Source organism: Lepisma saccharinum, chromosome 1, assembly GCF_977018435.1.
Source record: "Lepisma saccharinum chromosome 1, izLepSacc3.1, whole genome shotgun sequence".
NCBI lineage: Eukaryota > Metazoa > Arthropoda > Insecta > Zygentoma > Lepismatidae > Lepisma > Lepisma saccharinum.
The window spans coordinates 143,415,683-143,440,308 of record NC_139229.1 but is presented as its reverse complement, the minus strand read 5'-3'; the positions used below and the strand labels follow the sequence as shown (position 1 = coordinate 143,440,308).

Sequence of the window (24,626 nt, the reverse complement as noted above, 5' to 3'; positions counted from 1 at the left end):
CTATATAGCAGGCATGCACGCCACTATACCCCCCGGACTCAACCTAGCCAACCAGTAACTCTTTCCTCTCCTCCCCGAAACTACCCACCCACCTTACAGTAAACACTGGCTAAAGTATTTCGTGTTTCCTTTCAACTGTTTCTGGCAACACTGACCGTAGAGACGCTACGGTCAGTATTCTGTGCCTCTACTCACAGTGTCGTATATCTTTTATCTACCTTCTTGAAAATGCGACTCAGATCGCGAAATATTGAATTATTTCTATTCGTGTGGTAAGTGTTTACTGTCTCCTTTATTATTTGTATTTATCCGCCCTTCTGGCACCATTTCTAACCCTATTCCTGTATATGTGTGTGTGTGTGTGTGTGTGTGTATATATATATATATATATATATATATATATATATATATATATATATATATATATATATATATATATTAAGAAACTTAAATTTACTCTTAAACTATGATGCTGGTCCATCTGAAAAATAATATGTTTTCTACATCTGGCACAGATTTAATCACTTCTTCACATATGTAGCACAAGAACGTATGCACAGCATACTTGTCATGGTTTAAATTGTCACTGACAATGCAGTATGATGATGATTTGCTTCCACACCAGGTCACAACAATAAAAAGTGTTATCTGGGTTTGATTCCAATGTGCACTTTGAATCTCATTTTGATATTGTGCAGTATAGTTTTTAGAGAAATGTACCTGAACAACTAAACCATGACAACTTTCTTTTTTAAAACGTTCACATGCTTTGCTTTGTGTTCTCTTAATGAGTACATGTCTCAGAAACTGTGGCATGTCATTTAGAAGTAGTGAAAGAAGTGTAATTTACCCAAAATTGCACAAATTGATACTTAGGCCTAAACAAATGATGTAATATAGCAATCTGAAATGAAAAACTGATCTACAAAGTCAACTCTGGCCCCAGAGTAATTTAGCCTATGTCATATTTATATGAAATCTCCCAAATTTTGAGTGTATTATGTTAGGTTACTTAAGAGAGTTTATTTTATTTTGTGTAGGCCAAGATTTGTTAAATTTTAAAGCATTCATTAGGCCTACTGTTATATTTCAAAACTAGCTTACCCATGTTCAAATAAAGATCTAGGCAATCAAACAATGTAGGCCTATCTAAATTTTTTAAAAAAAACAATTCAATAGGACTACTTGAAACAGTAACATTGCAAAGTAGGCCTAACAATTTACAAAAAAGGGTGCAGAGGCTTATTAGTTGTATTTGTAGCAAGGTGCCGGATGCTACGGGTTACATTTGTAGCATCCGGCACCTTTGGAATGTAGCATCCAGCACTACCATAACTACCACAAGAAATAATTAGCAGACTACATCTAACTTCACCATGGACTTAACCATCATGAATGTGCTTTGCATACAAGAATTCATCATCATTGAAAAATTATGCTAAGAGTTGTTAAAACTTTAATCATTATTTGGTGCCGGATGCTACAGTAAGAATTTAAAAGTTAAAATTTGTTGTACTCACCTACTGAAACTTCAATTCTTGGTATCTTCATTTAAACATGCACAGTTGGGTTACAGGAAGCAAATACAGTAGTTGCAAGCGTGGAGAACAAGAGACTAATGAAATAATGCAATGTTGCCAATTGCACAATTTTATTTTTTAATTTGTTATACAAATGTACCAATTTTACATTACTTTGGGCATTTCCTCTTAGAGTAAACCTTTAAAATTTTACTATATTCTTAAAGATTAGACTTCCACCTTTAAAATGATATATGATATGTTATACTTTGCATTAGTTAAAAATAAGCTCACTGGGGACCACTTTCCATGGACAGGCCCATATATAATTTTTCATATTTTGAAATATCCAAGAGGTTTTTCGAATCGAGAGGAAAATTTGAAAAAATTTGCCCATTCGAATGCCAAAGTTCCAGCCAAGCCTTAATAACACATATTCGCTAACAGGATACAAAATGGCTGTTCCCTAGTGTAATCTCCATTACAACAAAAAGAAGACCTATAACTTTAAGCTGTGCATAAACTTTTTGTATGCAACACACTGCAAATATTTTGAGGGGAAAATAAATGGCCCAACCTTTCTTCACATCTTTATTGTTCATGAGCTCCAACATGCACAAACAGTACACACATCTTGCTTACAGCTGCTAGAGCACTGAATCTGATTAACAATATTTACAGCAATCCAATTACATCATTCAACAAGCACTTGGTTTTCAATATCCTCTGCCTGAGGAACTTTCAAAATGTTTGATTTCACAGTTGGAAGTAGAAGCGAACCACAAAATTACTTATTCACATGAAATCATCTGAATCACTTCCGCCATCTGCATTGGATGTCATGTTCTCAGGTTTCATCAGCGTGGAGTAGCTCCTGGGGAGGCAAAATGGAATAATAAGCATTACTCAATGTGTAATAAATTCTCCAAAAAAATCCAATTTGTTAATAGCAAGAAGGCTATTTTGTTGTATCCAATTTTTAAAATCAAGTATCAGAAAACAATGCACTTACATCTATTAGGTGTATATACATCTATGACAGTTAAAATGCATGATGTTCAACAAGGAATTTGTCTATTGGTGTTTTAAGTCCACTTTATACACAGTAAGGCTAATCGGGACTAAACCTACAGTTTGAAGTGCCTCCACCGGGAACCCTTGATTACAAGGCTACGTTCTGTTGGTTTAAAAACACTGCATTACATTTATGCAATGGTTTAAAGCATAATTTGATATGTTAATGTAGCATTAAATAGACTTATTGCATCTTTAACATTTAACTAAACTGGGATGAACCTGGCATTAGGGAAATTGTGACAGAATATTTTTTTTAAAAAAAACACAAATATATTGAAAGTATCTCAAAGTTCGATTGTCAACCACTAAGAAAATTACACATGCAAAAATAAAATGAATTAATTTTTGAAAATATTTCTTCCATTATGAGGTCAACTCATCATAAGTACTAACGTATGATAGAAGTTAAGAAAAAGATCATTACAATGTATAATTAGAAAACATATTTAATGTGCTTTTCATCTGTGGTAAAGTGGCTTGCTCAATGTGCTTAAAAAACCCAAGAGGTTCAAAGAACATTCCTCTTTCCTGCTACAGTGAGGACACATGATGAGTACATGATGCTCATATAGGAACATGCATGCCCAGGCCAGAACTTGAACCCTTAGTGGCAAGATTCAGTTGAGTACTCAATGTCCGCTGAGGCACCATTAAGGTATGGTATTCCCATTGTGTGTCCTGTCCATCATTCATTCTTGTCCTCCAATATTTACCAAAGAACAAACAAAGTAATGAAAAGTAACCAAAAGGAACTATTGCCTATATCAACAGTGGTGAGCGAATGCACCTTATCGTAAATTTTTTCCAAGTCCCGGGGGGGGGGGGGGGGGGGCAATGTTTGTATATCGTGACCTTTGTAAACCTCTCTCGGGGGAACGATGTGCTACACGCGCGCGCGTGCCTTTTATTATTTCCGTATTGTGACGCAAACAAACAAACAAATAATAATTGTTGTTTTTTAGGATACCTGGCCCCTATAACCTCGCCAGGGTGCGTGGTGCCCAACCAAAAAAGTAAAGGTTTTCTAACGGCTGCGGTTCTAGATAACCGCACCTCTGTAGAGTTTCATGTGTTTTTTTTTTTTCTCAAACTTCCATGAAACTCTACAGAGGACCTCCGTAATGCATGCAACGTGTACTAACGACTCTAGTGTTATTTGATGTTGTGATATTTTTGGATATAGAGTTTTATTGTGAGATATAGATAAAAATAATTATGTTTATTATAATATTTTTTTGATGAAGATGGAGAATATGTGTGTGTTACAAATAAAGTTGCATGCTTTTTTTTTTTCTAGTGTGTGTGTATGTGTTTTTGATGTTCGACAGCATCTGAAACGATAAAAAAAGAAAGAATTTTATTGTTAATTTTTTGTGTAAAAACAACAACAAATTTTTTTGTGCAAATTTTCTGATTTGTCTCTCGTGCTATAGTGATGAAAAAAGATATTGTAACTGATAACTAATGAAATTGATATTTGTAACTGATCTGAACTAGTGAAATTCGTATTGTGCTATTGTAACTGATTGTGCTAGTACAAAAAATTTCTTATTGTGCAAGAAAAGATGTTAAAAAACTTGTTAAAACTGCTCTGTGACCCTCTCGTTCTTCACGTCATGGACGAAGGATTTCTCTGCAATCAGGATGACGCTACACACGGTGTCCTCGGGCAAGGCATCGTGGAACTCGCAGACGACCTTGATATTGGTTCGATCGTTGACCACCACCTGCTTCCTCTTAGATGTGTTGATGACAAACATCGGCCTGCGGGTTTTGAATTCGCTGGGTGTGTAGTACATGTCCACATTTCCCTCGGTCACGCGTTTGAAAGAGGTGTAAGCTTCGTAAAGTTTGAGGTAATCGTCTTTGGTCATGTCGAGGTTGTAATTCTCGCGCGGGAACACTTCGTTGCGTCCATTCTTGAGATAAACGTTCTTGATTTTGCAGTCGTCGAATTTGCTGGAATCTTTTTCCTGATTCTTATCGCGCCCGGTCTGAAAGAGCACCACGACGAAATCTGGCATGTCGAACTGTATGTTGTTGAACTGAGTTGTCACGTCGAATTCCATGTGACTTCCCGACGCCATCTTCTGGACGCACTGGTAACCGTGAAAGTGAATCGCCACCTGCGGACTTTTCAAGATCTCCGCTTTGTACTTGAGGGCGTAGTTCGTTTCGTATTCCACCACAGGCATTCTCAATTCCATGCTCCGGATGATGAATTTCGCCGCTTCGGGTAAAGTGTTGGCTATCGGCGTGCCGTCGGCGTTCAAGTTGGTGTATCGCATCAGTGCGTCGTTGTCGTTGGCCGCTCTTCGAAACGTGACCCTCAGTCCTCCTTTCCACATGATCTCCTTGTAGTCGGAGAAGAAACCGGGCAGCAGACGCATTGGAAAGAGCGCCGTGTGACTTGTCGTCGATATTTTGGTTCCCGCTTCGAATCCTCCCGCTTGATAGTATGCTGCGTCCGTTTTGGATAATTTCAATGTTCCCACTGCCGTCGATGTGATGCCTGGATAGTCTATTCTGTCTATGACGGTGTTGTGTTTCCTCACCTCCACCTGCGAGAACAGGTGAGGCACGAAGTTGTCCACGAGTATCAAATTTGCATTGGGCGGAAACGCTTCTCCGCTTTCCTTCTTCACCACGTCGAATTGAAGGTAGAGGTCCGCTCTGTGAGGATGAACGAACCCATCGCCTACGTCCACGTCGTATTCGATCTCCCTGTTCGCTTCGTTGAGATTGGCGAACATGCGACGGTTGGGAGGGAAAGATTGCAATTCGTAACTTTCGATTTGCTCCATATTTTTTTTTCACTATGCATGTTATTTATTATACGTTAATCTCCACGATGGCCGTCGTCGTTGCACCTGCGAAATCCACCACCTCTCCTTTCTCGTTCGTCACCACCAACTCTATGTCGTCTATGCGGTTGCGACATACTGGAAAATAGATCGGCGAAGAGGGTGTGTAGATGATCGGTTCCATGAACTCGGAACTTGGTTTGAACGTGGCTATGATTCCCGTCTGCTTGTGACTTCCTAACAATCCGTCCGAAGATTTCGTGATCATTCCTTCCGCCACGTTGCAGTGTACGTTCAAAGTTTCGATGGCCAAGAATTTAGGAATGTTGGTTGCTACGTGCTTGATGCCAGCTTCGAGTTTGGTGTCGTTCTCGAAACCTAAAAGTTCTCCCATGGTGCCCAGGTCCACGGTCTCCGTCGCCGACACGATTTCCACTCTGTGCGTGACCGAATTTTGAGAAAGGTACGTGCCTTTGGGTAACTGAGCTTGCAAAGTGGAAAGATTGTATTGGCCTGGCGTGACGACGATGTGTTCGCTTCCGACGCTAATTTTGTTGTTGTGATGCGTGACGTTAGGTATGAGGTACATGCTGTAGAATGCACGCAGAGCCACGGATTTAGGATAGACGATGTCGTCATGCAGCGTGAGTTTCAAGATCGAAGATTCGCTCGTGAGATGGAACACGCCCATTGTCGTGATGCTGTTTCAGGTTCCACAGTGCTTTCTGGAAATCTCCGATCGTAGGGTTATTTATTTTAGAGAGAAATGCGAGCACGGAGAGGCAGAGATGACCGCAGTTCACGTCTCCGAAATCTTGAATGCGTTCGTCGTTGTAGTATATAGAGGTTTTGTTCGTTTTCAGGTAATGGACTAAATTTGTAGGTGGAACACCTCCGAAAGAATCGAAAACGAATGCTTTGTTATTGTCATCGTTTTTGTGGTAACATATCCAATGTGTGCCAGGATTTTTTTGATTGTCCAAGTTGACTACTCCACATTCTCTTCTTTTGACGGTTGAAGGTAACGAGTCGGACATGAAAACTCCTCTGAAGTGTTTGATTCGTAACGGTTCGATCAGAGATTCAATGTCTCGGTTGGTGAGTGCTGCTGTTTCTTTTTTTTAAACTTTTTCATCACGCCCTTTCCTCCTTTCTTCTCCATGGCCAGGTTGTGACGTTTCTGTTCTTCCAACTCGGCCTTGTTCTTCTTCGAGTCGATGACGGTTTTTGCGATGGCGGCACTTCCCACGGCCCCCAATGCTGCCAGGATGGCCGGGATGCTGAATATGAAACCTCCGATCTTTTGCTGTTTTCGCGAACGCTGCAATCTTTTCAATTGAGGTGTGCTGAGCAGCAATTTCATTCCGTGTCCTTTCGACAAGCAAGAACGTTTCTTCTCGCGTTGTTTCTTGGTGAGTAACCCATCGAGGGCACCTAGATTTTTTAGATTCGAATATGGTATCTGGTACACGACACCCTTGGGCTTCATGTTGATGCTCTATGTGTTATTTTTTCACGGTATGTTATTTATATATAAATGTTCTGAGATTTTTTTTCAATGGATGTTATTTTATATATACTCTGCGTAGCCCCGTTACACAAATTCTATTACATGCTTTGTTTTCTTACCAAGAAGTTCCTTTGTCCCCTTGTACACGATTCGAGTTTTGTTCTCGATTAAGATAGCTAGCTTCTCGTCGGATAACATGATAGCATATCGATCTGGTAAAAATAGACTGTATTGTCCGTTGAGCAACAGACGCACCTTGGGACCATACTGGGTAGAAACAATTGAACCGGAAGTTATCGTGTAAGGTTTGTCGACTTCCAATTCCTGAATTTTTACATACTCGACTGACAAATTTAGCATTTGTTTTAATGCTTGGAGGTCACTCATTTTTTCAGTCGTCATATCGAAGGAGAGAAATTTTCAGTGTGTGTGTTAGAGAAATTTAATTTTTTTTCACGATGTGTGTTATTTATATATGCCGAAGATTATTTTTTTTCACGATGTGTGTTATTTATATATATTTTTTTTTTCACGATTTGTATCGAAGATTTTTTTAACAGAGGAAGAAAGTTCGTGCTTCGGAAAACGCGATGATGTGCGTGATGATTTCTTCAGTTTCCTGTTTGGACTTACGCCAATCATCAGTATATCGTCTTCTTCCCTGCCTCGCCTCGTGCAGTTCGTCCAACCTCTCGTTCAATTTTTCCCCGCGGCCGACAGAAGAGTGTCGAGATCACCGCACCTCATTCCACTGATCTCCCGAAGACGGTCCTTGAGAACTATTTCGCATCCCATGTGAAATGCCGGCGTCGTTTTAGCTACGATCACAAGTTTATTAACATCTCCGTTAACTACCTTTTTGAATATTTTAGATAGTAGTTCGTGCGGCAAATCAGTTATGCAAGCCATGTTGTTTTTTTCACTGTATGTTATTTATATACCCCACCCCAATTTTTGTTTTGTGTTCATGGCGATGGTGGTACCCAGTGCGGCGACCCGTTCACCCAACGATGCGTCTCTGCTCACGAACCTTTCGAAAGCTGCATGTTCCAATTTTTTGTCTGCTTCGTGACGTGCGTCCAGATCCGTCTGCGTGGTGTTGTAGGCGATGTCGTGATCTTTGCATGCCGCGTCCAACGGATTCACACCCTTGTCTCCTCTCTCCAATCTTTTCTCGAGTTTGGTACCCGGTCCGCAGTACTGGTAGCCAGGTAGATGCATCTCGAAAGGTAACTTGTTGATGATGTCGTTCACGAGTCCCTTTCCTTCGGCCACGTTCCAAAATTTCGGAGGCAGCGTGTTGATGATTTTGATCAGGTAACCTATGCCCTTGTCATCGTTCACGATGAAGTTGGAAAGTTTCGTGCTGATCATGTCCACGATGCCAACCTTCTCGTTGTAGAAATTACGATTGCCTGCATTCTCTTCGCCGGCTATCACCAACAATCGGTCCACGAGTTTCCTAACGTCGTCCACCCAAACGAATTCTTTGGGTAACGTGTTGTAGCGTTTGACGCCGCTGCCTGTTTTGACCTGGTTCCAAATCGGTTTGATGAGATTCCTGTACTTCTCGCCGCTGCTCGATTTCACCCTATTCTGCGAGGCGTCGTTGTTCTGGTACAAGGCATCCGTCATGATCAGAATTTCCTTGTAACTTTGGTAATCTTCGTCGGTGTAATCTTTCGGCTGCTTTTTGGCGACGAGTTCCCACAGTCCCACCGTACCCGGATACCTGTTCCAACTATCCTTGTCGCCTAAATTGACTTTAATGTCGTTGCCTTCGAAGGTCACCTTCGATTTCCCCATCTTCCACACCACACCGCCGCCTTCGTTGCTTTCCATGCTCGGATACAATCCGAACACTTCATCCTTGTCGAACTTCCCCGTGCTCAGGTAGTCTCGTGCCAAAGGTCCCAACTCGATCTTATCCGAAGACGTGCTACCTAAAGCTCGACGTCGTGCCGGTGCATCCTTCAGTTCGAACGGCGTCGAAGGAATGCTCGAAATGGGCGTGGGTACAATGTAACTTTTAGCTGCGAGCGGTACGAGTTCGTTGATCAAATTTTTATTTTGTTCCGTGACACTTTTAATTTCTTTACCTAGACCGCTGATGGCATCGATCACGGGTTGATCCTGACGTTTCTTCTCTTCGTAGAATCCGCGATTCTCGGATTTCCAACCTTTGAAGCGTTTCGCGAGGTAATCGCGAAGCTTGAGATTTTCGTCTTCGATTTTTCGTTTCGTCATGACGTTATTTATACACGTCGTTTCTCACAACGTTGCAACGTTTAGAAAGTCGTTGATTTTGTTTCTGTATTTTCCATCGATGGGTTTCCTCGTCATGTCGATCGTAGCGAATCCGAAATCGTCACTGTTCCAGCAAGAAGAGCAGCGTTCCGAAAATTGATTGTAGTTCATGTCTCCGCCTACGTAGTCATCGTACGCGTGCTTGAGGTTGGTGTGATCTTGACGAAACAAACATATGAAATTAGCGTTGTCGCGTAGTAACTGTTTTGGAATTTTGGAAAACGTTTGAGCTAGGTAAAAGCAATCCATTTCTTTGTGACGACCTTGCGTGAAAAAGTTGCAAATTTCATTTTGATTTTCCAGGATGACGTCGTCGAACACAACGACTGAATTTTCACGACAATCGTCGAGTGGTTTTATTTCCGAAGCGAACGTTGCAATGTCCAGACCATCGTACACTTTCATCAGTTGCTGGTATTTGGATTGCTCCAAACTTTTCGAGAACACGTACAGGTGCCTGTTCTTCCAATCTAACCAATTCGGTGCGAGGAGAAAATTGTCCACGAGCAGTGTCGTTTTCCCACACCCCGAAGGACCTACGATCAGACAGCGGATGCTGTCGGGAAGCAACTCGCCGTTCTTTTTCTTCGTTTGACTTTCCGGATCCGGTAGACGCTTCACCACGTTCCACGTACTCACAAGATCACTTCGTTCGCGTCGATCCAACTCTTTTCCGGAAGTCCCAGCCATTTGACAAACAGTTTGTCACCTTTCCTACGCAATACTTTCTCGATGAGGTACGCGTCGGGGTGTTTCGTTTTAGAGAGTTCCTCTTCGTAAAATCTTCCTTTCAAAATCTCGCCGCTACTATCTTTTATTATATACGTGTGTCGGTTTCCGGGTAAAACTCGAACCACCGTAAAGAGTTCCGTGCTCCAATTTTTTGTGAATCCCTTCTCGAAGGTGCGTTTGATTTGCTGATCCTCACCCGGTCTCCAATTTTGTATTTAGCTTTCTTTGTCGTAGGTGTGTACTTTGGACAGTAAACGGTAGAAATTAAACGCTGCTCGTCAGACTTGGTAACGTCAGCTGGCTTCATGCCTATCGTTCTGTGTACCGTATCATTATAGGTGTCGACGAGTTCCGGCAGGATGTCGACCCATTTGTAACTTCCCCGAAGCGTGAATCGTTTCCACATGTGTGTTTTCAAGGTTCGATTGAATCTTTCCACGATGCTGGCTTTGATGTGACTGAAGGTCGAATAATGTCAAATGTCATGTTTTTGAATAAACTTTTGGAATACGGAGTTGTAAAATTCCTTCCCCTTGTCCGTTTGCAGAAACCGAGGTCGTCTGCCGCCGCTTTCGCGAAAAATTGTCTTGAATGCTTCCGTGACGCATGTTCCCGTTTTCGCCTTCAAAGGTAGAGCCCATGCGAATTTCGAAAATGTGTCTATGACGGTGAGGAGGTACTTGTTGCCCTTGTTCAATTTATGTACGTTTTTCAAATTGCCGCTACTCATCTCCACGAGGTCACTTTGCCAGAGGTCGTCGATGCCCTTGGTTACCACAGCCAAACGTTCGTAGTTACGGCGTGCAGGTTTATGCAATTCTTCGACGATGGCTTGCCTAGACATTTTTTTTTAGAGATTACGTTTCAAGAGAAGCACAAGCGTGATGGGATTCAAAGAGGGTGGCACCTCACTCGTGTTTTGAATGATCAGCTTATCGCCGGCACTCACGTCGAAAACGGTAAGATCTTCGTCTTCGTGTATTTCATATATGTTGCGCGTTTCGTTCCAACGTGCCAGAGGAATGTTTCCTGCTTTCTGCACACCACGATTCGATATCAAAGTCATGGTGGGAACGCTAGGTTTTCTACCGTGAGACCAGTACAAGAATTCGTTTATCTGAATCGTGCCATCGAGGAGAAACTTGTAGTACGGATGATAAGGATGTAACATGTACAGTTTGTTACCTTCGACGAACGTGGAGTTTCTCTGTTGATTGGGTACGCTGTTGATTTCGATGGCTTGCAGAGAATGCAGTTTAGCGAATTTAGTGTCGACGCCGAGCAGATTACTGTGAACGTGTCCGAGTTTATTTTCGATGGGCAGCAAATGCTCGACTATGGTATCCGTTACGGCAGACAACGACGGTTTGATTTTCACTTCCACGTTCAACTGCTTGTAGTTTTCGTTGAGTTCTTGCAACTTGGCACCGAAAGAAGCCAGCGTCGATTCCTGCGTGGATTCCAGCACTCCGACTTGATCTCTGATGTTGACGACGATGTTCTGAAGGTTCTCGACTTGATTCAATTTCGAGCTCTTCTCGGTAAGATCGCTCACGATGCTTCGCATCTCTGTAAACTGCGTGTGAAGATCGGCTACGCTCTGCGAAGTGGGCAGCGTCGTCACCAGCGAACTGATTTCGTCTCGAATCTGTTCCACGTTCGCCGTTTCCGTTTCCAGTCGTTTCAGCATACGTGATATGTTCCTTTTCAAAGCGTGCAATTCTTTGGAGGTGGGGAGATTGGCCACCCTACTCTCGAGATCGCTCAAAGAAATTTTGATGTCGCTCGATTCGGATAGTGCCGTCACCGCCGTTTTCAATTTTTCCAAATCTTCGCTCGAAGGTACGCTCGTCCGTAACGATTCCAAGTCACCCTGTATGTTGTCCAGTACGTGATGAAAATGAGCGAGATTGGATTCGACGTTCAAATTTTCTAAATATTCGATCTTCTGCTGAACCGTGCTCAACGTGTCTTGAATGCTCGTCAACGCTCTCGCTTCAGCGTGAATATTTTTAATTTCTTCGTTGATCAATTCCAGAGACGCCTGAAGCGTAGCGATGGTGGTTTGAATGTGTTCGAAATCTTGATACGCCTCCAATTGAATTTTTATGTTCGCAACGCTTTTACCGATGACCTGCAGTTCGTCCGACGATGGTAGGTTCGTCATGGTATCTTCCAAAGTCTGTAACTTGGATTTAATTTCTTCCAACGTGCCGGTGAATTCTTCTTGTAATTTGGAAACAACGACGTGCAAGCGTTCCACATCAATATCGTTCACCACGGTTTGAAGTTCAGAAAAATTCTTTTCGATTGCGGAAGTTCGTTCTTCGATTTCGAGTTTCAATTTTTCCAAATCTTCATTTTTCGATTGAAATTGCTGTAATTTGGCCAAATCATTTTGAAGCGAATCCACGCTCAACTGTATATTTTGAACACTGTCGTAAGAAGGTACGTCGACATAATTTTTTATGAGCGTTTTCAGTTACCGAGGAGTTCCACGTACAGGTAATCTCCAGCGGAAACATCGTACGTAATGTTAGAAAGCATCTTGTCGTGCTTGATTCGAAAAATGTTCTTGCCGGTAGAAATTTTGATTTCGCCCGCGTTCTCCGGATTCACGGTGATTTGAAGTTTCCCACCGATCGGAATTTCGTAAAAATGTGAATTGTTGTTGAAGACGTAAAACATCTTGCCCACGTCCTCGTCCAATTTCGTCCAAAAGCTGTTAAGGTGAATGATCAACAGACCGTTGATTTTAGGTAACACGTAAGGTAAGACTTCATGATCTGGTATGGACGGTGCAGTTTCCATGATGATCTGTTTTTTGAAACCGAACAAGTTCATAGGCATGCTGGTTATTTATTTTTTGCACGTGCAAGATTTTTTGTCATTTTCAAATTTTTTGGTTCGATGTTAGGTATACTTTTTTTCAAATTTTTGGTTTGATGTTAGGTTTACTTTTTTTTTTGTTATTTTCAAATTTTTTTTTTAGTTTGATGTTAGGTTTACTTTTTTTTTTTTATGGACATTTGTAACATTTTTTTCCATCTCTCAAACGGTTGTGTCCCCATGGGAGTGTGTGGATTCCACATTGGAGAATGCACCTCTTTGTCGTCGTTGGGATCCAGGGCAATCTTCCTCACCTCGTTGGTGGTCAACACATGGTCGACGCTCTGGATGCGCTGTTCTGCTCTTAGAACCGACGACCTGGTCTTGAGGCAATCGACGAAGTCCTCGAATGTGAGATGCTCCCGAACCACCTGTCTGCCGACACCCTTGGCCTTCTTGGTAACGCTGCCCTCGGCTTTGATGGCATAGGCCTTGGCGCGAAGACCTGCAAACTCGAGAATTACATCACCGTCCTTCTCGTCTTTGAGTTTGCCAGGCACCTTCTTGTTGCGGGCCAGGATACCATACTTGTTTTGCTGGGGATAGCCCGAGGTGTCGAAGAGGTTAACCAAAGATGGAACTGTGGCTATATCCCCGTACGCGTCGTCCGTGCGAACGTGGTACACCAAGCTGTCCGTGTCCGTGTAGAGTAGGCTGATATTGTCGTTATAGTGCTGGCATAGTTTCCCATAATATATTTGAAACATGTGCAGCTTGCTCAGGTCTAATACTGAGGCACCAACATAAATTGGCTTGTTGAGCATCACCTCGCTCTTCCTCATATGCACCAGAGCAAGCTGTTCATTATAAATGGTCCTCGATTTGAATAACGGGTTTGCTACGAGCCTGCGACATTGTGCTTTGTTTGATATTAGCCTCACATCTACACGATTCCGTACATTCTCCATGGTTTTCCCGAACACCGCATTGTTCATGAGCTTGAAGAAATCCTTATCAAGCTCGGACGTGGCTGCGGTGCGGTGTTCGGTATTGACTTTAATATATGGACGCAACCACGGAGAATGCTCGAACTTGAGGATGCGGTGAACTGCGCGGACCGTGACCCCTCGCTGCATCAACCACCGGAGATTCTGGTAGTGCAGGACGTAATTCTTCTTGGGCTCGAAATCCATGACGAGCTTCGTCTGGTTGGAATCGGGTGGACACTTGAACTCGGGTGCAGGCGGAAGATAGCAGAACAAATCCTGCAGCTTCTCGGAGAATTGCAGATCAACCTCGGCGAAGAACCCATGTTCCGAATCGTCGAAACCTTCAACGTCAAAGTTGGAGGGGTCAGCCCACTTGAAGCCTCTAAAGGGGAGTGGCTGCATCATGGAGTGTCCGTAGAGGTTATTGACGTCCGTGTACATGATGTAGCTGGACGGTTGTGAGGGATCGTAGCCGGTGGCCATGTGGTGATTGTTGGCGCGCGAGTGTCGCTGCGACACCTGGACCATTCCACCCCGCACGGCACGTTCTACAAACAGCATCATGTCATAATCGGAAAGAAGCTCCAACTCGATCTTCGTCACCAGAAACATGGCTGACCACGCCAGTCCGGGGAGACTATAGAAGTAGGCAGGATCCAGCTGGTAGATGGTCTTCGCAGTTGCACGGAACGTCTGGAACACGTCGGCGAGGAGCGTCACATCAAGTCTGAGGTAGGCGTCGTGGTAGTCCCCGAGAGTTCGACAGCCCAGCTCGCGCCACATGGACTGGGCATGGTGATATTCTTCGTCGGTGATGTTCGAGCCTCGTAGCTGACTGTAGAACTTCGCCTGGGGAGGTAGCGACGTCTCCGCGAACTTGGTAGGGTCTGTGATGTATTCGTAGGGGTAGACACCCTTACGCCTGAAGAGACCGGCGTCCAAGTTCGGAAAGTTCGCGGAGGTGATGAGCATTTGCTCGTCGCTAAGCTTCCCTGCGAGAGCATCGAGGCTTGCTGGGAGGAACCTCAGGGAGTCGAGGAAGCGAAGCTCGACGGTAGAGCGTGATCCTGGGATTCGAACCCACTTGCTCAAGCTAATGTAACGCTCCTCGTTCTGCGCCAGGACGTTGATTCGCATGTCGTCGTACCCAAAGTGAGGCACCAGATGGTGGAAGTCGTATCCCGAGCCATTGTGAAAAAACACAGGGATGAAGCGCGGGTCCCGGGCCATGAGGTTGCATCCGTTGCACCAAGGACCAACGTACCTACCGTTAAAGTGATCGTGGTGTTGGACTTTACGGTTGTTGGCGGTGTACTCCTTGACGCAGACAGGGCAAGCGATGGCCTCGTCGTGTCTACGTTGATCGTCGGGGGACAGTGGGAGCATAGACTTGGGGGCCAACAGTACCTTCCCTATCTCGATGGCCTCGACAACCATCCTCTCGAGGAAGTGTTTGGCTGCGTCGGGACCACGGTACACGTAGGGCTCGGGGGCGATGTGCTGGTCACATCGCACCACAACGTATGCGAAACTGGATGCCTCGTGGAGTTGGTAAGGGGTGGTAGAGGAAACTTCGGGATCTGGATCGCAAGTGGACAGGGGTTTGAGGAAGGCCTCGAAATCCGCGATGATGATAGCGGGGTGCTCTACCATGGCACCGTGCATGTGGAAACGCTCCACGGTGCCAGGTTTGGGCAAGACTGCCACAGCCGGCTCGTTGGCATTACAATAAAGTTTGTGGCGAGCGAGCTTCTCGACAGCGATGTTGGGACCTCTGATGCGCTGATAATCCTGCTGTTCTCGATTATGAAATGTAGACAAGCACCTGCGACAAACTTCTGTGTGGTGACTATCACTGCTCCGTTGGCTCGAAACAAGCCGAGAGAGCGAGCGAATAAGGGTGTAATGGTGATGGGTCTCGTCCTTGATGAGCAGAAGGTGAATTTCCTGCGCACCATCGTCGTCTACGTCGCTCACCCGGATGGGGTACACCACATTTTTTTCAGTGAGGCCGTAAACGTTGATGGCCAACCGAGGGTTGTGTGTACGGGCCTCGAACTTGCGAATGTCCGGGACCTCCACCGGGTAGTCGATCCCAGCCATGGCATCTTCCAGTTCTGGCTCGTAGGGTAGGTAGTGGTTAACCCGGTGTGGTTGTTTTTTCCGGTCGACAGGGTGCAAAGCTGCAAGCACACACCATACGAAGCACTTGGCGTCACTGTTCTGAATGTTTAGGACGGCCTTCTTTGCCGCAATGGTAGGTGGTAAGGGGACGTAGCTGGAGGCGGAGAGAGGCACAAACTTACAAAGTTTGATGCACAGTTCGTGAGGCTCCCCACACAGCGAACCCCCCGAGCCCTTAGCTTGATGTTCTTCTTGTTTCGCCACCAGCTCATCGGCAAACTTGTTGTAGATGACCTCGAGGTTGTCGACATCAGCCAGATGCAGCGTCTTCGCCTTGGTGTTGTGGCAGAAGCTGTAAATTTCGTCAGACGGCTTCTTGTACTGGCAACGTAGCGATGCGTAGAATTTGGTGGAGGGGTGCGTAGCCAGTGCATTACAAAGAATAGAAACTATCTCTGCTCGCTTCTCCTCTAAAAAGCTACGCACGTCGCATGAGCCCTCCGAAGTGATGACAAAGTCCTCTAACAAACGCTGGAAAGCAGAGTGGTTCGCTTTCGCCATACGCTTGACACGTTTGGCGGATGGTGGCGAGTCGGCTTCCGCTTTCCTCTTGGTCGAGCTGGTCGACGGTTGTGGAACAGATGCTCCGACGACAACTTTGCATGATGTTATATGCCTCTTCAAATTATTAATGGTAATATGTTTACCGCACCTGGGACATGGTTCGGTGGCAGCCAAATGCTTGCCTGGCACGCAGGTGCGACAATGTCTTGCAAAATTTTGGCTTGATATGCTTCTTTTGCACACAGGGCAACTTTTCTCAGATTGCATCTTGTTGAAAATATTTGTGGGTATGTTTCTAATTCGCAATAGTGAAAATATTTGTGGGGTATGTTATTTTATATATATAGTGGAGGAGTGTCACAAAATAAATGCTTTACAATAAAAAAAATCTTGGAAGGCTAATTCGCTATAATAAAATATTTGTGGGGTCTGTTATTTTATATATATATATAGTGGAGTGCCACAAAATAAATACTGTGCAATAATTCACAATGGTGCTGGGTTTGGTGGGAGTGTGCTATTTATGTATATGCTACTTCTTGCTTCTTAATGAATCCTGTAAATAATTGGAAAAAAAATAATTAAGCTTGTGTATAGAAAACACAAAAATATTATGTGTACATAATTCTACCAAACAATCTTTTTTTTCTAACCCTCAGCCCTCTTGGCGTATGAAGTATAAATCATAATTTCAGAAAAAAAAAAAAGCATGCAACTTTATTTGTAACACACACATATTCTCCATCTTCATCAAAAAAATATTATAATAAACATAATTATTTTTATCTATATCTCACAATAAAACTCTATATCCAAAAATATCACAACATCAAATAACACTAGTCGTTAGTACACGTTGCATGCATTACGGAGGTCCTCTGTAGAGTTTCATGGAAGTTTGAGAAAAAAAAAACACATGAAACTCTACAGAGGTGCGGTTATCTAGAACCGCAGCCGTTAGAAAACCTTTACTTTTTTGGTTGGGCACCACGCACCCTGGCGAGGTTATAGGGGCCAGGTATCCTAAAAAACAAAAATTATTATTTGTTTGTTTGTTTGCGTCACAATACGGAAATAATAAAAGGCACGCGCGCGCGTGTGGCACATCGTTCCCCCGAGAGAGGTTTACAAAGGTCACGATATACAAACATTGCCCCCCCCCCCCCCCGGGACTTGGAAAAAATTTACGATAAGGTGCATTCGCTCACCACTGTTGCCAGCTATAGGTCTCTCTCTCTCTCTTCATCTTACAGCAACGTTGGCATCTCTATTTTTTTTAGTTGCATGTGGTTTGCCAACACTCTCTAGTTAATAATGCTACATATTATACACACACACGCACACACATACTGTGTTGCCATCCATCCATCCATCCATCTCTCTCTTTTACGGCAATGCCGGCTATCCTTGCCCAGTGTGTGTAGGTTGGCAAAAATTGCTTTATGCACTGTAAGGCAAGCCTCAAGCAAAGTTGCCAGCTCCTTGCTTTAGGTTAGGTTAGACCAAGAAAAAAAAGGCTGTGGGTAGGCTGTCGGTTGTTTAACTCTTCCCTCTCTCTCCTCTCTCTTTTTTGTAAAAGGCCATGGTAAAAGTACCAGTAGGTTGGCAACCTTGCTTTATGCACTGTAAGGCAAGCCTCAAGCAAGGTTGCCAGCTCCTTGCTTTAGGTTAGGTTAGACCAAGAAAAAAAAGGCTGTGGGTAGGCTGTCGGTTGTTTAACTCTTCCCTCTCTCTCCTCTCTCTTTTTTTGTAAAAGGCCATGGTAAAAGTACCAGTAGGTTGGCAACCTTGCTTTATGCACTGTAAGGCAAGCCTCAAGCAAAGTTGCCAGCTCCTTGCTTTAGGTTAGGTTAGACCAAGAAAAAAAGGCTGTAGGTGGGCTGTCGGTTGTTTAACTCTTCCCTTTCTCTCCTCTCTCTTTTTTTTGTAAAAGGCCATGGTAAAAGTACCAGTAGGTTGGCAACCTTGCTTTATGCACTGTAAGGCAAGCCTCAAGCAAGGTTGCCAGCTCCTTGCTTTAGGTTAGGTTAGACCAAAAACCTTGGTGATTTTTTCGAGTAAGGTGTTGGTAATACTGCGAGAAAATAGGGGGGGGGGTTTATGCCTTACAAGAGCAAACCATTAAGGCGAGACCCACCGAGCCCCACTTTCGGGCGCAGTGTTGGCAACACTGCGAGAAAAAGGTTGCCAGCTCCTTGCTTTAGGTTAGGTTAGACCAAAAACCTTGGTGATTTTTTCGAGTGAGGAGTTGGCAACACTGCGAGAAAAAGGTTGCCAGCTCCTTGCTTTAGGTTAGGTTAGACCAAAAACCTTGGTGATTTTTTCGAGTGAGGAGTTGGCAACACTGCGCCATCAAGTGAAGATCATGCCTTACGAGAGAAATCCATTAAGGAGATCCTCACTTGATGTTGCAGAACCGGGCCACCTGCACTACTGACAAATGAAGTCAAATTTTGCCACATTTTTAAAGTGCCCCAGAAAAACAACATGCACTCAAGCAATATCATCATATTCAAGTTTTTCATCTGTTAGTTTAGAGACCACTAAGTACTTCCTAAGTACTTCATAACTCTATGAAAACAGTTCATTATGAATTTTTACCCTGAGTGCATGTCTACAACTTATAATTATGGAATGCCTCAGCTATATTGGCCAATACCAATATATTATCTACTAACCTGCCTTTTAAGGTAAAATGCACAAGCCCAGTTATTTCAGATGTATTATTAACAATTATTTCATTCTGACTGTATTTAAGCCTTTCCTGATCAATCCACGAATAATCAACTTGCTAATAACCAACTATTGCACATCAGTTTACCTCTAACATATGCAGTTTACACAAATCTCTCGCAACAAACCTTAATTCCGCCTCCTCTTTCTTATGCTTCTCCTCTTCTTTTTCCTTTTCTTTTTGTTCTCTCAGCAACCTCTTCTTGTCCTCCCTTTCCTTTCTATCTCTTCCTTCTCTCTCCGCTCTCAAATCTGGATTCTTATCAACTTTTGTCTTATTCAGCCGATTCACAATATCATTGATTCGTTTTGCTACTCTTAGCTTCCTTACCTGCAAATCAAAAAGGAAATTATAGTACTTGCTCCCAAAACTTTGTATGCACTCTGTACTTTTATCTGTGAAGCCCCCCTTGTCTTAATTCAAATGCCTCTTTGTGACTATTCTGCAAAAGAATATAATCATTGAATGCATCTTGATAGGCATAAAATTTGATTATAAATATATGCCTGCTTTGCCAACAGAGAAATCAAATTAACAAATGCATTTTCTACATTTTTTCTTATTACTTTCTGCCACTTCAGGCTAATTGCAATGTTGGGGATGATGATTAGGTGCCGAGGCCAGGATTCAAACTTGAAACCTTTGGTTGAAAGGTCACAAGTCAATTTCCATGGGCTTTGTAACTTAGGCCCCCAACAGTGTTGACTATTCTGTCAATATTTAAACTTAAGAGATGTACCAACATGAATTTATCATTACAGGCATACCGTATTTTCGCGTGTATGATGAGCACCCTGGTTTTTGATGGGGAAAAGTGACAAGCAATTATATCTCGTATATAATGTGCAGTACAATTCTCTTTCAAGAACTAGCTTTCTTAGTTTTAGATCGTAAAGCCACTGTTATGCCGATCAAGAGTGAATGACATCATACCTATTCAATGAGTAACCTGTTGCTATGTGGACCAAGAGGAGAATATCGTCTTGTGTATACAATGAGTCACCAACCCCCCTTCCACTGTGTTTAGCATCCCAAAGCTTTCACTCTTTACCTTATTTATTCTGTAGTAGAAGAAAGAGCGTAGGGATGTGACGGCCTCATCGCCCAGTGACTTGTTCACTGCAGTTAGTCAACCAACAGAGTGAAATGGTCAACATTGTGCTCTGTTGGGATTTACAGAGCTGTCCTGTCATGGCTCTATGAGCGTCCCACAATCGGCAGAAGTGGGGTATGGTTGGTGGACTACAATGTGATCCTCCCAGCTAGATCCGAAGGATCTGCTGACCAACGACAGGTGCGGTCCTCCATTCATATTGGGAGTTAGGCGTAGAGCTGACAACTCTGCACTGTAAAAAGACATGTCAAGAAACAGCAATATAAGGCCATGGATGTTCCCAAGGTAAAATATTCCGGAGGTAAAATAGTCCCCCATTCGGATCTCCGGGTGGGGACTACTTTGGGAGGTCCCTGGACTAAGGATAAGATCTACATTAGGAATAAGGATATTAAATTAGGCACCTGGAATGTTCTGAGCCTTTACCAGCCTGGGGCATTTCAGTGTACAGTTAATGAGATAGTTAAGTATAAATTAGATGTAGTAGCTGTCCAGGAAGTTAGGTAGCCAGGAGAAGGGAATTGTAAAACTAAAAATTATACTTTTTTCTATGGTGGTACTGAAAATCATAATTTTGGAACAGGCTTTTTCACAAACAATAGAATTATCTCAGCTCTTAAAACAGTAGAATTTATTAATGATAGGATATCATATGCAGTTTTACAGGGTAGGTGGTGTAAAATTATTTTAATGAACATACATGCACCAACGGAAGATAAAGATGATAATACTAAAGATGATTTTTATACAGAGTTAGAACAGGTCTTTGTTACATTTTCTCAGTTCATTCATTCATTGTTTTCTGCCTAATTGGCAGGTTTTTCACTGCAATCTCCAGCTTTCCCTGTTCTCTGCCTTACGCTTCGTAATAGCATACGACCCAGTTAATTTAATATCATCCATAAGCTGATATCTCTTTCTTCCACGGACTTTTCTTCCTTCAACCATTCCCTCCAAGGCATCTCTTAGCAGGCAGTTTCTTCTTAGACAGTGTCCTAACCAGTTTCTTTTCCTCTTCTTGATGGTCTCCAGTATAGATCTTTTTTCACCAACTCTTTTCAGTACGGCTTTGTTTCTTACCTTGTCCGTCCATTTTACACGCTCCATTTTTCGCCATGTCCACATTTCAAAAGCTTCGAGTCGTTTCTCTTCATTTCTTCTCAACGTCCAGGTTTCTGCACCATATAGTGCTACACTCCACACAAAACATTTCACTAATCTCTTCCTTAGACCTATGTCCATGGGTCCACAAAAAACATTTTTTCTTCTATTGAAAGCTTCTTTTGCTATTGCGATTCTCATTTTCACTTCTTGGTTGCAGCTCATGTCACTGCTTATAGTGCATCCGAGGTACTTGAAGCTATCCACTTGCTGGATTCTTTCACTGTTTGCTCTCACATTAATATTCCTTGGTTTCTGTCCTATAACCATTGCCTTTGTCTTCTTTACATTAATCTTCATCCCATACTGCTCACAGCTGCTGTTTAACTCTTCTAACATGCTATTTATGGTTATTTCATCCTCAGCGAATAATGCCATGTCATCAGCAAATCTTATGCAGTTTATTCTTCTTCCTCCTAATTTGACACCTCCTGTGCCCTGGAAACAAGTTTTCACTATATCTTCTAAATAAATATTAAACAAAGTAGGCGATAGGCAGCATCCTTGTCGTACTCCTCTTCCAATTTCACAGCCTTCTGTCATTTCGTCTCCTGTTCTCACTTTAACTCGTTGATTCATGTATAAGTTGCTTAGAAGTCTTCTCTCTTTCCAATCTACACCAATTTTCTTCAGAATTTCTAAAAGTTTAACCCAATTCACTCTATCAAAGGCTTTCTCCAGGTCTACAAATACTACAAACACCTCCTTTCCTTTCTCTAAATATCTTTCCCCAATGGTCCTCAGTAAACCAATTGCATCCCTTGTACCTCTTCCTTTCCTGAAACCAAACTGTTCTTCCTCTAACTCGCCACTGACCTTCGAGTATAGGCGTCTGTTCAGAATTCTTAGAAGAATTTTTGCCGAGTGAGATATCAAACTGATTGTCCTGTACTCAGAACATTTTCTGGCATTGCTTTTCTTCTACAGAGGTACCAAAACAGTCTCCGTGAAATCTTGTGGCCAATCCCCTTTCTCATAGATTTCATTGCATAAGTGCAGTATTTCTCTTTTTCCATCTCCCAGGCATTTGATAAGTTCAACAGGAATTTCATCAGTGCCCGTTGCTTTCCCATTCCTCATTTCTTTGAGTGCTTGCTCAAATTCTTCATTCAGGATATAGTATCCTTTCTCATCGTCAGGCACGTCGTCTTCATTTTCTACATTCAGACTGTCTGGGCGATTCTCTTTCTGGTAGAGCTCTTCAACGTACTTTCCCCACACATTCGATATTCCTTTTTTGTCTGTGATTTCACATCCTTCCTCGTCTTCTATCATCCACATTGTTTTCCATTTCTTCTTTTGGAAGCCCAAGCAGTTTACTTCACGATACATCAAGTCATACCTTCCTCTTTTTTCCAGTTCTTCAATTCCTTCACATTTTTGTTTCATCCATTGTTCTTTTGCCCTGTCAGTTTCTCTTCTTAGCTGGTTATTCAGTATCTTGTAATTATGTCTTCCCTCTTCTGTATTTACATTCTTCCATTTTCTCCGTTCCTCCATTTTTTCCAGCATACTTTCAGTAATCCATGGTTTCTTTGCACTTTTCCTTTCCCTGTAGCCTATTGTTTCATCCACTGCCTTCTGTAAGCAGCTTTTTATTCCATCCCACATCTCATCCTTATTGTTACAACTAGCTTTAAACTTATTATAGTTTCCTTGGAAATGTTCTGCAAATTTTTGTCTTTCGTCTTCTTCCCTTAGCTTCTCTAAGTGGGGTTTCTTGCTCACCTGGTTTTGGGTTATCTTCTTCAATGTAAGATTGATTTCTCCTATTAGCAAGATGTGGTCTGAATTAATGTCAGCTCCTGGCAATGTCTTCGCATTTTTCAAACAATTTCGAAATCTTTCTTGTACCAGTATGTAATCTATCTGGCATCTTTTACAATCTCTTGGGACATATCCAGGTGTACCTCCTTCTCTTATGTTGTTGGAACAGTGTGTTTCCAACAATTAGGGAGTTTCTTTTACAGAAATTTACCAGGCTTTTCCCCCTCTCTCATTTCTCTCGCCTAATCCATATCTTCCTACTGTACTTCCATCCTGCATTTCTCCTACTACAGCATTCCAATCACCCATTACGATAATGCACGAACCCTTTCTCTCTTTTTCCATCAATTCCTCTATCTTCTCATAGTTTTCCTCCACTTCTTCTTCTGACAACCCACTATGTGGCATATACACTTGAATTAACACTAAGTCTTTCTTCTTTCCTTGAAGTTTCACCATTATAATCCTGTCATCCACATAACGCACTGCTATAACTTTATGTTTCACACGTGGTCCTAGCACTATTCCCACACCACGGTTTCCTTGTTGATCACCTCCAGAATAAAACATCTTGAACTCATCACTCACTATTTCACCATTTTGTTCCCACCTCACTTCTGATATTCCCATAACATCTACTTTGTTTCTTCTCATTTCTGCCTTTAAGTTTTCTAGCTTTCCCGACTGTAACAGGGTTCTGACATTCCACGTTCCAATCCTTAATCTTACCTTCTGTTTGCTTCTCTTTTCCCCATCAGTGTCCTTTGTCATAACGTGTCCTTCCCAGACATCCCCCTCCCGGACATCCGAATGGGGGGCTAGTTTACGTCCGGAATATTTTGCCTTGGAATGACTCTGTTAGGTGACTGTAATGCACAGATTGGCAAAGAAGAGACATTTAAACCCACGATTGGTAAAGAAAGTCTTCATGAATTAAGTAATGATAATGCTATAAGATTGATTACTTTTGCAAACTCAAAGAATTTAATTGTGAAAAGTACCACTTTTAAACATAAAGATATCCATAAATATACCTGGTCTTCTCCAGATGGTAAAACAAATAGATCATATTCTCATTGATAAGAGAAGGCATACTAGTATAATTGACGTTCGTACATATAGAGGTACTGACTGTGCCAGTGACCATTATTTAGTAATTGCTAAATTAAGAGAAAGACTCGCAGTGATAAATCATAAACAACAAAATCTAAAAGTTCTAAAATTTAATACAGGAAAATTTGCTGATGAAAGAATTAAGAAAGATTACCAAATTAAACTGTCAAATAGATTTGATGTTTTGCAGGATTTAAATGATGATGAAAATATAAATGAAACAGATGTAAATAAGAATTGGGAGCACATACATAATGCAATAGAATCAGCAGCTAAAGAAA

At 42.5% G+C, this 24,626-nt stretch overlaps 1 protein-coding gene across 1 annotated transcript in view; it reads right to left on the bottom strand.

The window, feature by feature from the left end:
- Window positions 1-1,805: 1,805 nt before the first annotated feature.
- Window positions 1,806-24,626, bottom strand: part of LOC145989285 (coiled-coil domain-containing protein 25) — a 48,663-nt gene continuing 25,842 nt past the window's right edge. The window contains exons 5-6 of the mRNA XM_083124617.1: window positions 19,318-19,520; window positions 1,806-2,394 (exon numbers count right to left, since the gene is read on the bottom strand). Of these exons, the coding sequence (XP_082980743.1) occupies window positions 2,316-2,394; window positions 19,318-19,520 (282 nt within the window). The 3' untranslated portion in view covers window positions 1,806-2,315. The remainder of the gene's footprint in view (window positions 2,395-19,317; window positions 19,521-24,626) is intronic.